General features: G+C 45.7%; 1 protein-coding gene across 5 annotated transcripts in view; it reads right to left on the bottom strand.

The window, feature by feature from the left end:
* The window catches only part of MYOF (myoferlin), a 184,013-nt gene that overhangs the window by 132,690 nt on the left and 36,627 nt on the right, over positions 1-14,696 (bottom strand). For all 5 annotated transcript variants that reach the window (XM_066355315.1, XM_066355318.1, XM_066355319.1 and 2 more), the window contains exons 4-5: positions 6,764-6,872; positions 2,517-2,604 (exon numbers count right to left, since the gene is read on the bottom strand). In XM_066355315.1, the coding sequence (XP_066211412.1) occupies positions 2,517-2,604; positions 6,764-6,872 (197 nt within the window). The remainder of the gene's footprint in view (positions 1-2,516; positions 2,605-6,763; positions 6,873-14,696) is intronic.

Here is a 14,696-nt window from a genome sequence, read left to right as displayed (position 1 = left end):
ACTCATCTCATTTAATCCTTGCAACAATGTTACCATGTAAGTGCTGCTATTATAGCCCCATATTACAGTGGAGAAAGCTGAGATTGAGAGAGGTGAAGTAAATTACCCAAGGTCACATGGCTAACTAACCATAAGCACAGAAACCAACCTGGGCCAGCCTGGCCCCAAAGCACTTGGTCTTACCCATAATGATACACCTTCAGGATGACAGTCTTGTATCCAAACCCGGACTGAAAGTTCCTGGAGGGCAGGTGCTTGAAGCATCTGTCGCCCGCAGCACTGCCGCAGCTAGCGGCGGGTTTAGAAACCCAGTGACTGGTTTTTTTAATGCCATAAATACTAAGAAATGGCATAGCACCACCAATTTACTCTAAAGAACAAGTTTACTCCTTTTATTTGAATGAACCTTAGTGTTACTTGTTCCCTAAAAACTGGCTTGAAGAGGTGACACAAAAAGGCCCATTTAACATTTTGGCTTTTGAAATGGAATACACATAATGAAACTGCCTTTTTATCTATAAGTATACTGGGTTGAATAGTGTCCTCCCAAAAGTTACACCCATCGGAAACCCCAGAATGTGACCTTATTTAGAAATAGGGTCTTTGCAGATGTACTCAAGTTAAGTCATACGGGATTAGGATGGGCCTATTCCAATGACCGGTGTCCTTATAACAGGTGGGAAATTTGGACAAACACAAAAGAGAACACTATGTGATGGCAGAGACTGAGACTGGGATGCCAAGGACTGCAGAACCCACCAGAAGCTAGGAGAGGGGCATGGCACAGATTACCCCTCAAAGTTTTCAGAAGGACCCAACCCCGTTGTCACCTTGATTTTAGACTCATAGTCTATAGAAACGTGAGAGAATAAATTTCTATTACTGAAGCCACCCAGTTTGTGGTACTTGATCACAGCTGCCTTAAGAAACTAATACACAGGGTCCAGCTTAAGAAAAACATCAATGTGAGGAAAGGTACCCTGACCCTCCTGACTCAGAGGCCACTCCAAATATCCCACCAGTTGGGGCTGCCCCGTGTGGTCCAGAAGGCACCTACTGCCTGTCCCAGGCCTACACAGTGATCGGTGAAGGAGGTGAGGAGGAAATGGGTGGAACTACTCGGGTCCGCTGCTGATGGTGTGCTGGTTAAGGCCAGTATGTTTCCTCTGTGTTTTATTTGTCATCACTGCTGCGGCAGCAAAAGGGAGTCATTGCAGAGCTCTTGTGGGACCAAGAGTGTCCGAGGACCCAGCAACAGCCCACAGTGCTGCTGGGCACAGGGTGACTGCAAAACGTGTTGCTGATGTGCTGGGTGGGCTCTGTCAGTCCCAGCTGTCCCCAGGAAGAAGGAGCCAGCTGCCCCGTGCTGGACACTTGCAACTACTTGGTCAGTCAATGGGTCAAAACCTGAATACTGGGCCATCTGTGCGGTGAGGGTGAGTGGGGCAGTGGCTGGGGTCGGGCTGAGTGACACAAGAAGTCAGGCCAGAAAGGGTCAGGGATGCTGCAAGGCAGGAAGGGAGGTGCCGCTGCAGAGGCTGAGCAGACCACTCCGGCGAGAAATGAAGAGCGAACAGAAATGAAGAGAAAACAGAACCTGAGAGGCCAATCCTGGTGAGGGAAAGTAACCAGGGTGCCCTCCCAGAAAGGAGGATTCAAGGTGGCGGTGACCGTGTGGGACAAGAAGCCCCTTCCTTCCTGGGCCACATGCCACGGCTGGGGAAACAGGGAGGTGTGTGCTGACGCAGCTCAGGACAGAGGAAGGGACAGAGGCACTTTGGCATCACATTCCCCTGGAAGTCTCTAAGAGGACTTCACACTTGGCCGGCCGTGTGAAAGGTCTGACCGTCTTGTAGACTTCCTTCCAGCTTCGGCCCAAAGCCCTCCCTTGACCCCCGGCCCCCGGCTCCCGGTCCCTGTCCCATCCAGAGCAGTACCTGATGGCCCCAAATGACCAACATATCAGAGAACAAAAAGAATAACGTGGGTTACGCAAAATTTCAGATGCTTAAAGGACCAAGGGGCTGTCTTGGGGGCCAGGAAGGGGTCAAGGGTGAGGGAGGGAGAGAAAGACGCTCCAAAACAAGGGACTGACCGGGAGACTGGCAGCTGGGAGCACAGCCTGGTGACCGCATGCCTGGAGGCGAAGAGGCTCATGAGGAGAGCAGAGCCCACATCTGGAGCCTCGCCCAGGGGACAGTGTAGGGGGTGAGGGCTGCAAATCTGTCTTTAAGCCTTGCTTAGAGCCTTCTGCTGGAGTCTGTATGTACTGGGTCAGCTCACTGTGAGGCTTGTCGGTAAAGGGCTGTCCCACCCCTCTCCTCTCCCACGAAGGGCATTTCACAAACAGCCCTAGCGTCCCAATTCAGGGCAGCTCCACCAGCCGCACAGGGCCCTGTCTGCGTGGGCAGGAGCTACAGACAGTGTAACGATGAGGAAGGCTTTCTTGGCAACTCCTCGTGTGACTTCAGTAGACTCCTCCAGGGTAGGCTGGGCCATCAGAAGGGTCAGCTTACCTCCCATGCCTGGCGTGCTGGTCCCACTGGGGTCATCTGGATGTGGAGTTGAAGGTGGATCATAGCCGATCACCAAGTCAATGGTGGCCTGGGTAGAAACAATGCATTTCAGACAGAATCAAGGTAGGGCATCGGAATGCCATGGACCCAATGCAAACAAATTCAGCAGGAGTAAAAGTTCTAGGAGAGCCTGACCAGGCGGTGGCGCAGTGGATAGAGCATTGGACTGGGATGTTGAAGGACCCAGGTTCGAGACCCCGAGGTCACTGGTTTGAGCAAAAACTCACCAGCTTGGACCCAGGGTCGCTGACTCCAGCAAGGGGTTACTCGGTCTGCTGAAGGCCCGCAGTCAAGGCACATATGAGAAAGCAATCAATGAACAACTAAGAAGTCGCAACGCGCAATGAAAAAGTAATGATTGATGTTTCTCATCTGTCTCCATTCTTGTCTGTCTGTCCCTGTCTATCCCTCTGACTCTCTCTCTGTCTCTGTAAAAATTAAAAAAATTAAAAAAAAAAAGTTCTAGGAGGGGTGAGCAAGGGGATAGATAAGTGAGAACAGAAAGGCAGAGGATGCACAGCCCACTGCTTACATCTTCTCACAAGTGAGCTCAGGTGGAGGACCTGGGAAAGGAATGACCTGTTACAGGTTGTCAAGTGTCTCATTGTTAAAAGGCAACCTCATAAACTGGAAGAAAGTTGTGACAGGCGAGCCTGAACTTGTAATTAGCTTCCATCCTAGACTGGAGATGGCTTCCAACCACAGAATTACAGTCACAGAGTCTCCGTTTAAATATATTGTTTACTTGCCCATTGACTTCTTTGTTAACTGCTAAAATGTATTGTTACACTTTTCGCTAGAGAGAATTTTAAGTGAATAATAAAGGATTATATAACACTGCGATTCATAAAATAGAATAAAAAAAAGGAATCAAATTTAGTTAAAGAAGGAAACAAATGCAAATCAACGAAGTTTAAGATAATAGCCTTTTGCATAAAATATGACCCCAAGATGGTTAGCAGCTAAGGCAAGATTGGAGAACTCAAAGTGCTCTGTAACTTCCATTACCAGAAAGAAACAAACATGTTAATTTCTTACAGGAGATAAAGTTATTCCCACTTTAAAATCTGAGAGAAATTTCTCACATGGGGCATTATTTTAGGGAAGAGTTTCTTATATTTCTATACTTCATGAACCTACAAAATTTCAAAAGTTTGCTAGGGGGGAGTGAACCATAGAGATGTGAACAGATTCCCACGACTATTGTCAACCAAAATGAAATGAATTTTAACAGCAAAAATGAGGAAGTGTGAACCTCAGAATACAGGAATTACTTTGCAAGAATGGTGAGTGTGCACACACACACACACACACGCACACATGCCAGATTACCAGTTAAAGCACAGACAAAATACTTAAAATATATTTATACTAAAAAATTATTCATTGTTTAGCTGAAATTCAAATGTAAGTAGGCATCCTATGCTTTTATTTGCTACTTTGCTACATCTGGTTCTATCTATCTCTGTCTCTTTCCCTTCCTCCCTACTTCCTGCCCCTCCCTCCCTCTGTCCATCCCTTGTTTTTTCCATATTTCTGCTCACCAGTGAATATTAATTCCCTCATTGATCAGCGCATTCTGTGGCCAATTTCGGAACTATGATCTGGGAGACACTGAACAGGATAATAAGTGATTCCTCTACCACAGTTTCATGACAAATAAAGAATCATAGAAGCAGCACCTTATGATAAAGACTGAGGTCACAACAGGAAGACCAAATGCAGAGAGCACTGAGGGGCTCAATTGTTAAACTTAATTGAAGAATTAAACTTTCTTTTCTAATTTATTTTTTTTTCTTTTTTTTTTTCCGAAGCTGGAAACGGGGAGGCAGTCAGACAGACTCCCGCAAGCGCCCAACCGGGATCCACCCAGCATGCCCACCAGGGGGCGATGCCCTGCCCCTCTGGGGCGTCACTCTGCTGAGTCCAGAGCCATTCTAGTGCTTGAGGCAGAGGCCACAGAGCCATCCCCAGTGCCCCGGTCATCTTTGCTCCAATGGAGCCTCACTGCGGGGAGGGGAAGAGAGAGACAGAGAGGAAGGAGAGAGGGAGGGATGGAGAAGCAAATGGGCGCCTCTCCTGTGTGCCCTGGCCGGGAATCAAACCCGGGACTTCTGCACACCAGGCCAACGCTCTACCGCTGAGCCAACCGGCCAGGGCTTCTAATTTATTTTTTTAAGTTTATTGACTTGAGAGAGAGAGGGGAAGGGAGAGACAGGAACATTACACTGTTCCTGCATGTGCCCTGACTGGGGATGGAGCACAACCTCTGAGCTTTGGAATGATGCTTTAACCAACTGAGCTATCCGGCCAGGGCAGAATCAAACTTTCAAAACCTAGAAGATGGAGCGTCGGCCTGGCGTGCAGGAGTCCTGGGTTCGATTCCTGGCCAGGGCACACAGGAGAAGCACCCATCTGCTTCTCCACCCCTCCCCCTCCCCTTCCTCTCTGTCTCTCTCTTCCCCTCCCACAGCCAAGGCTCCATTGGAACAAAGTTGGCCCGGGCACTGAGGATGGCTCTATGGCCTCTGCCTCAGGCACTAGAATGGCCCTGGTTGCAACAGAGCGACGCCCCAGAGGGGCAGAGCATCGCCCCCTGGTGGGCATGCCGGGTGGATCCCGGTTGGGCGCATGCGGGAGTCTGTCTGACTGCCTCCCCGTTTCCAACTTCAGAAAAATACAAAAAACCCCCACAAAAAACAAAAAACCTAGAAGAGTACCACAATGGCTCAACCTCTGGCTCAATGGTTTCCTGATAACCTCAGGATTCCCAGATGTGTTGCAGGGACCTCTACCAGGGATAAGAAGCTATGAGAGGGGCAGGACTTGAGCCCTTGCTCTTCTTTACGCTATTCAGTGACCACAGTTCTGCCATTTCAGGTTTCTCATATGCTTTCTTCTGTGCTTTCAAAAAAAAAATTGTTGACTTATATTTTCTAAGTATCATTTTGCTCAGTCAGGTTTGGGGTAGATAGATGACAGCCAACATTCTGAATTTGTTTTATGGTTAGAATGATGATTCACAGGAAACCTAGAAGTTTTGAAGACTAGACCAGCAAAATGGACATTCCTAGTGGATGTTGAGAAGCCTAACTTGTATTCTTACCTATAGGAATGGCCTCTTTTAGTATAAAATTTTCTCCCTTTGCCCAGACTCCCAAGCAAAATAAATATATTGGAAAATGAAGATGTTAGAGGTTAATGACATAAGAATGGTAGCTTTCTGAAAGCTTGTGAGCAATCATGAAATCTGAAAGCTGTGACGTTTGAGTTAATTTTTTAAGTTCACTTGAAGAAGAGAATTCTGGTCTCTCTCATATCAGACAATATCAATATGAATTTATTTAGAAAGGCTATGATCAGCCCTGGCCAGTCGGCTCAGCGGTAGAGTGTCGGCCCAGCGTATGGAAGTCCCGGGTTTGATTCCCAGCCAGGGCACATAGGAGAAGCGCCCATCTGCTTCTCCCCCCTTCCCCCTTTCCTTCCTCTCTGTCTCTCTCTTCCCCTCCCGCAGCCGAGGCTCCATTGGAGCAAAGTTGGCCTGGGCGCTGGGGATGGCTCCATGGCCTCCGCCTGAGGCATTAGAATGGCTCTGGCTGCAACAAAACAATACCTCAGATGGGCAGAGCATCGCCCCCTGGTGGGCATGCTGGGTGGATTCTGGTGGGGGAGTCTGACTGCCTCCCTGCTTCTAACTTCAGAAAAATACAAAAAAAAAAAAAAAAAAGAAAAAAGAAAAAGAAAGGCTGTGATCAGAAAACCCACAGCTGTGATTCAATAATGAAGATCATGCTATAAACATCCTGATATTCCAGAGTAGTATTAATAAATTACTTTCTATAGAGTGTCTGATACACAGAGCTATGCTCACCACACAAATGTTAACACCCAAGTGAACATGCACAGAGCTCTATCAAGAGAGGGTCCCACTTGCTCTATAGCATTCTGTTGTAGAAAATCAAGTTTATCTACAAATTTGCTAGTTCTGTGATTGAGTGTATAATAAGGCCATATTATTTGGAAATGGACTAGTTTATCTCAAAACCAGTAAGGGTGTGTGTGTGCGTGCGTGCGTGTGTGTGTGTGTGTGTGTGTAATGAGCTAATTATAATTTCATACTATTCTCTTAATAAACTTTTGCTTAATCACTTCACTTTGAGCCAGTCACCAAGAGGGAAAATGCTCACCCCAGTCTCTTGTCCCCTTTCGTTCAGCAGCGAGACCAGTTTGTAGGGCAGTGATCTGCTCTGGTCACCAATCAGGTCCTTCAGGGATACAGAGGCTGTGCCAATTAATCTGCAGAAGAAATGAGAAACAGTCAGCTAAGTAAGAGACATCTTTCCATTTGATTTGTTCATTAGACCTCCCAATTTCTTTCCTATCCATCTGTTACCATTAAAATCACTCATAATGTAATGTGAGTCATTTTGTTCTCATCTTAGTAGGGTATTTTGGCTGTCAACATTATGTATCACCCATCAATTCTTCATAACAAACAGTCATTTCAAGAGCTTAACTATGGTGCCTATGATATATCAAGTCATGATGAGATGGACGGATGAGAGGCAAAGACTGAATACAAACCCCTCCTCCAGCCCCCGGATCCAGGAAGAGAGAAAAGAAAGATGAAATCCAAGCATTCCTCTGTAATGAAAACTTAAAAGGACCTATAGGACATTGCACACTGTAAAAGCATCCCTCCAAGTAAATGTTGAAGTGTAAATAGGTTCCTAGTTTACTGATGGTTCCTAGTTTACCCTGCTGCTACCTCGTGCACTCTTAGCAGCATTCAAAAGTTAGATGTGTGTGCTTCTCTTTCTTCCTGGACCAGGGGATTATATTCAGCCTCTAGCACCCATCTACCCCTGAGTGCATGTGACACTGTACAGAAGTACACAGGTGCCCCTGCTCACTGAGTGACGCTCCCTAATGGCAGGACTTGTTGCCCAGCCTGTTCACCACTAACCCCAGTGCCTAGAACATGGTATATTTATTTCTTTTGTCCCCATATAGTATATTTCTTAATAGGTATTACTTGAATGAAAAAAAAAGAATTAAATAAGTTTACATATATTGAGAATAAGACCCCAAGCATTTTTTGTAGTTAGGGCACATGATCAAAAAATTTATAAAACACATATGCCTGGGGAGTTAGTCAATCTAAAAATGTAACCCACAGAATACAGTCAGTAAATCAGGGGGGATAACATGCAACATGGTGTGAGACTGGGTGAATTGAAAAAGTTCCCGTTGTGAAATGTAACCAAAAAGCAAAGACAGCCCATGGTGTGCTCTCAGTATGAATACTGAAAGTGGAAAAGAGAAATAATAAGAATTTAAAAATGCTTTTTATTTATTTATGCCTCACTTACATTTGCAGTGACTTAGACTAATAAATATCAGATATAATAACATAGAATATCATCAGCATAAAAATAGAACACTATACACCAAGTCCTCAAAGTGATAGAAGAGATTCTTTATATTAAAAAGCTCAAAGTAAAGAAATTATAATTGAGTATAACACATAATTCTGGGCTTTCCACCAAAAATAAAAATCACAAAAGTTCATCTGATGAAGAAATATTTATTTTATTTGAAAATATAGTACATTTTATTTAAAAATCAGAAAGTGAAAGTTGATGTCAACCCAGACATATCGTTTTGGAACTGACATATATCCATATTCTCCTCCCCCACGAGACCTCAGAAATAGGAAGATTGTAGATCTGTTACCCAATCCCATACATCCAGTGTGACTCAGTAATATTAATACTATTCATTAATATTATATCACACAAGACCATAACGTTGCTCTGGCACCATTTCACCAAATTACCCAATGACGTCATCTATTTGCATATGGTTTCATAGAAGAGTACACCTTCTTGGACAGAACCCCTGACAAAACACTCAACAACCATGGAGGACTCTGAGCCTCTTCTAACATCACTTGTAGTCAGTTATTGTCTACAGAAAAAGAAAAGAAAACTCTGCTTCCAGAGGGATAAGTGTGAACTTTTCAGTCTTTTTAGGTCAATACAGAACTTAGGTCTCTCAATGTTGAGAATTGATAGGACCCTCACAGAATAATTTCTCAGATGTGTACTCTCACTCAACATATTTATTTACATGAGCATGGTTTCTCCTCCCTTGTATTTTTATTTCCCTGACATACTGAGGACAAGAGTCTACACATGACTCCTCTTCACCGGATGAAACAGGTCAATCTCCCACACAAGATGAGAGCCCCTGGCAAGATGTCCTCCACGTCCGCCTCAGCACCCCATGTGTGCGCCTGAGGAGAATTTCTTACCATGCTTAAAAAATACGGCAATAAGCCAAAGCGTTGTTTATTTGAGTTTTTAAGAACAAAATATGAAAACTGCAGCTTTAAATGGCGTCTGATTCATATTTAATGTCTAAACGAGGTAGTCTCCTTGAAAGACGTGGAAACACACTAGATTTTGTTCCTCACACTTCCATGATTCCTAACCTAGCTTGACAATTTCAATAATGACACTGCATCCTTAAACATGTACTGATCTGCTTTTGCTAACGTCAGGATGACCTGAATCTCTACCAGGGATAATTCTTGGAACAAAAGAAAAAATACAGCATGCTGAGACAATGCTGGAGTGAACATGGGCTGGACCAGCGTTTATCAGCCTTGGCGCTACTGACATTTTGAACTGGATGATTCTTTGCTTTAGGGCAGGGGTCCCCAAACTATGGCCCAAGGGCCGCATGCGGCCCCCTGAGGCCATTTATCCGGTCCCCGCCGCACTTCTGGAAGAGGCACCTCTTTCATTGGTGGTCATTGAGAGGAGCACATTGACCATCTCATTAGCCAAAAGCAAACCCATAGTTCCCATTGAAATACTGGTCAGTTTGTTGATTTAAATTTACTTGTTCTTTATTTTAAATACTGTATTTGTTCCCGTTTTGTTTTTTTACTTAAAAATAAGATATGTGCAGTGTGCATAGGGATTTGTTCATAGTTTTTTTTTATAGTCCAGCCCTCCAACGGTCTGAGGGACAGTGAACTGGCCCCCTGTGTAAAAAGTTTGGGGACCCCTGCTTTAGGGGCTGTCCTAGGCCCTGCCAGATGTTCAGCAGCATTCCTGACCTCTGCCCACTAGCATCACTAGACATTGCCAGGTGTCCCCTGGTGAGCAAAACCACCCCAGGGCAAGAACCAGAAGGTTAGATGATTCCTGTTCTAGCCTTACCACTGTGGCCCAACTTCCTTCGAGGCCTTGGCTGAATCATGTAACTCTCTGAGCCTGCTTTGCTACCTACAAACAAGTGACTGAAATAGTTAATTCCTCATACCCTTTTCAGCTCTAAAAATCTGCCACTGGACTTATATATGTGATGTCATCTACATTTACCTATTTAGAAAATCATCTCATGTTTTTTTTTCTCTTAAAGTCCTTGTTCATTGATTTAGGGAAAAAATATCCTAGATGTATCCATAATGGACAATCCAAAATACAAGGCAAAGGTTCTGCCTTCAAAGTATTAGACTATACTGTTGTGAGTCAAACTTCAATTTACACAGGGTGTCAGGAGAAAAGGGTAGGCCAATAACAGAAATGGGAAACACTGTGAGTGATAGGTAAGACGATAGGGAGCGGTGGGACTTCTGGCTAAGTGGAGGGCACAGGCTTGCCTGTTTTACAACTCCATTTTAACTCAACTACTGTCTGCTGCTCTCCTTTCCCCAGGAGAGAGTGTGAGAGGGTGGTAACAGCTCTCCGACCGAGGATGGAATAAAATAAATGAAGCCCATTATAAAGTCTCACCTCAATTCTTGCTTTCAGCAACCATTAGTCCATTTCTTAAGATTCACTTTTTCATCATAAAATTATGCTCTTGTGGGGAGGGGGGGGGGTACAGGCTATAAAAGAAAACTTGAATTTCTTTTTTTTCTGAAGTAAAGGTAGTATGTTTAGATGAAATCCCGAAGATATTTTTAACAGCTAGGTTGAGCTGAAGAAAAATGCGAACAGTGATAAGGTCTAAGCGCTTTCACTATAAATTGAAGAAAACAGCCCCTGTGGGTAAGTCTGAGCTCTGCAGGACCCCGAAGGCACACCCGGCCCAGCCTGGCCTATTTTCTGTGATGTTGCCTGGAGACCAAATACAGTGAGCCTGGAAAATGATGACTTGGCCTCTTACACAAGGGATAGCTACAGTTCAGTCCAACTCCAAGTCAATTTCCTTTAAAGGAGATGACACTAAACCAAGAATTCTCTTTCCTTCACGTTACTAATACCACAAATATGTTAAAATGTGACAGTAACCGGGTGACTTTGCCTTGTATTTTCATGGAAAAATAAGAGTCTTCCCCATGGGCTCCACCCACCACTAAAACAGATGGCCCACATCTCAAAAGGAAACTTTATAGTGAAAGAATTCAAGGCCCTTTGGCTCTCCAGCTGTGCTTGTGGAATTAATAAAATGCAGATGTATTCTGACATAAAGAAAAAGCCAGTCCTGCTCCTGTTCCATGAAATGTCCTTACGGTTCTGAGCTGGGTCTCTATGTCACAGCAAACCAGTTCTAAGCAGTGGGAGTAACTGCTTGAAAATGATGTTATGATATAGGGGAACAAACGAGTTTAGTTGTAAACTAGTCGACCTAGTCGTGCAAGTGTTGGTTAAAAACTTCCGTAACTGTTTCTCTCTTGTTAAAACAGAGTCTAGTCTGTTTAAAGAAGAGCATTAGCATGAACGCAAATGTTAACAGCCGCATGCCACTGTGGTGACTAAGGGCTTCCCTGGCTGAGTTCTCAACCAGGACCGCGCAAGGATCCGGCGCTGTCGGTGCAGCAGGGGCGCAGCCCACATGGGGGCCGTGAGGAGGGTTTACTGGAAATGCCTTCGTGGCACAAAGGAGAACTACAGTGGAGGCTGGAAAGTCATCACATGTCGCTGCATTGTTTCTGCCCCTAGCGATGTCTGAACTTCCCGTCCTCTGAGGGTTAAAAACTCCTTAACCAGGCTGGTGAAAACGACTTTTCTAGCTGCTCTAGGGTCCCTTGTAGAAAACCTGATTGGACCATTACCTACTCACTCTTTGAAGTACTGGGCTTTGGGCCAGCTGAGCCTTGTCATTTTGGCCAGGCTACCGTGTGTGTGTGTGTGTGTGTGGGGGGGGGCTGTTGCCCTTCCCCAGACTTGCCCCTCCCCTGGGCCAGTGTCTGGCAAACTCCTCCCTGGCTCCAAGGCAGAAGGTGGAAGAGCCAAGCAAAACACCCTCAAAGGGCACTCCCTGGGTCTCCCATCACCTTCCCCAGAAGGAAACCCTCCTGCGTCTCCAGCCAGCCCATCTTCATTCTCTGGATTCATTCCTATATCATTCCTCAGAGTGTGGTTCCCCAGGCTGCCCTGTAGCAGGATCAGCGGGGTGGTTGTAGATTCCCAGAACCCCGAGTCAGACTTTTTCTTTAGCGAATTCATCTCCCCAGGAAGTTTGGGAAACAATGGTCTTGGAGCGGCAGGGAAGGTCGGAGGGTGGGTGGAGGCCTGGAGGGTGGAAAGGCAGCTGGTAAGGCTGAACCTGGGGAGAATGGGGTGTGCATGGCTTTTTAAAAGTACACTTAATGTGATAAGCTAGGTTCGTATTTGAAAAATGGGTATTGAGGCCCTGGCCGGTTGGCTCAGTGGTAGAGCGTCGGCCTGGCATGCAGGGGGACCCGGGTTCGATTTCCGGCCAGGGCACACAGGAGAGGCGCCCATCTGCTTCTCCACCCCTCCCCCTCTCCTTCCTCTCTGTCTCTCTCTTCCCCTCCCGCAGCCAAGGCTCCATTGGAGCAAGGATGGCCCGGGCGCTGGGGATGGCTCCTTGGCCTCTGCCCCAGGCGCTGGAGTGGCTCTGGTCGTGATGGAGCGATGCCCCGGAGGGGCAGAGCATCGCCCCCTGGTGGGCAGAGCGTTGCCCCCCTGGTGGGCGTGCCGGGTGGATCCCGGTCGGGCGCATGCGGGCGTCTGTCTGACTGTCTCTCCCCGTTTCCAGCTTCAGAAAAATACAAAAAAAAAAAAGAAAATGTAGAAACGCTGGTCCACACGGTGGTTCCCAATCCCGGCTGTGTGTAAAGCATCCTGGGGTAAGACTGAACCCTGCACTTTTAACAAGCTCCATTTTTAGGTGTTGGAATCACACTGACCTAGCCTGCAGGCAGTGGCAGAGTTTGCAGAATGCAAGGCCAGCAACAACTCCCTTTTTGCCAGGCCTTTCTTACTCTGCCACCCCTGCTGCAAATGGTGTCACGTAAGCAAGGGAAGGACTAAGTGGAGACTCAGGTCTCTGCATCAAAGCCTTCCTGGTGAATAAGCCACTGAGGCCAGGGTCAGTTACTTTCTGTCTGCAAAGGGGCAGGTTAACGAGCCTAATGCCTGGCTTGTAGGAGATGCTCAATAATTATTTCTTGAATAAGTGACTGTAATTTTGTGTTTTGCTATTTGCGCCCGACCAATTCTCCTGTTCATTCAGTCTTCAAAGATCTGTGTCCATACATTGCTGCTTGGGTGGTTCAGCAGAGCTTCTAGGCTCTGTCTCTGTCTAATTCATTCATTCATTCATTCATTCATTCACTCATTTACTCATCCACCCATCTAGCACCTGCACCTTATGAGGTAAGAAGGAGAGCATAACATAATGATTAAGAGCTTGGAGCTAGGCAGAGCTGGCTAGTTGTACTCATCCTTGTACTACAGGTTAACTTCTCCGAGCCTCAGTTTCGTCAGCTGTAAAATGGGCATAATGAAAGCTCCTACCTAGTAGTATTGTTGAGTGGATAAAAAGAGGGTCACACACTAAACTTGACAAGCTTAGGGGAGGCCTGCATGGCAGGCCTTACAAACTTGGGGACCAAAAGTAACCACATAAAATGATCCGAACATAAAAATTCCTGACTAAAAGTGAGTCATGGCAGGAAGTCACGTCCTAGGCCTTTCTCGACAAAGGTCAATCTTTACCTAATGTGAGCCTGTCTGTTGCTTTGGGGTTTTTTTTTGTTTGTTTGTTCGTTTGTTTGTTTTGGCATCTAGGATAGCATACCTTTGAAATGTCCGAGTAATCTTTTATAGAACCTTCAGGGCACAACCTCTTTACCAGAGAACAGACCACAGAACCTCTCATTGTTACATTCTCTCCCCAATACTATCTCCATGTTCTGTAAATGTTCATTATTAACGATCATGTACCCTCCAATGTAAAAGCATGTGTGTTTCCATTTTACATTTTATCCAATCCCAAAGATTTCACCGCTTAGCCTTCTCCTGCCCCTTCATCTACCACCAAAGAATTCCATGTAACCCCCTTACATCTCCTACTTTCTTTCTAATGCATAAAATAAGCTGCAAAACTGCCATTCTTCAGAGCATTGTCTCAAACCATTGAGATTTAGCTTCCCAGCAACTGTAGTCAGGTTGACTCAAATAAACTAAAAAGATATTCTCTACAGCAGGGGTCCCCAAACTATGGGCCCGCGGGCCACATGCGGCCCCCTGAGGCCATTTATCCGGCCCCTGCCGCACTTCCGGAAGGGGCACCTCTTTCATTGGTGGTCAGTGAGAGGAGCACTTTGACCATCTCATTAGCCAAAAGCAGGCCCATAGTTCCCATTGAAATACTGGTCAGTTTATTGACTTAAATTTACTTGTTCTTTATTTTAAATATTGTATTTGTTCCCGTTTTGTTTTTTTTACTTTAAAATAAGATATGTGCAGTGTGCATAGGGATTTGTTCATAGTTGTTGTTTTTTATAGTCCGGCCCTCCAACGGTCTGAGGGACAGTGAACTGGCCCCCTGTGTAAAAAGTTTGGGGACCCCTGCTCTACAGGTTTAGATGTTTCTTACATCAACAGTCATAAGGGTTAAAAAGATGATGTGGTAAGTGCTTAACAGTAGCTGTTTATTGTCATTTCAGACCCTGCTCTAGAAAAAGAGACCTAAAAAAAGCATGTGACTCCAGGCTAGGACTTGCAGGGAAACTGACCTGAACACATGCACAGCCGGAACCACCAGGATGCAGGTTTATCTACGCCAGGTCTGGGTAGGTGGGCAAGAGCGAACAGGTAAGAACCTATCGTAACTACACACACCCATTTC

This window comes from Saccopteryx leptura, chromosome 13 (assembly GCF_036850995.1).
Source record: "Saccopteryx leptura isolate mSacLep1 chromosome 13, mSacLep1_pri_phased_curated, whole genome shotgun sequence".
Classification (NCBI taxonomy): domain Eukaryota; kingdom Metazoa; phylum Chordata; class Mammalia; order Chiroptera; family Emballonuridae; genus Saccopteryx; species Saccopteryx leptura.
The sequence above is the reverse complement of the archived record's forward strand: the minus strand, read 5'-3'. Positions and strand labels throughout refer to the sequence as shown.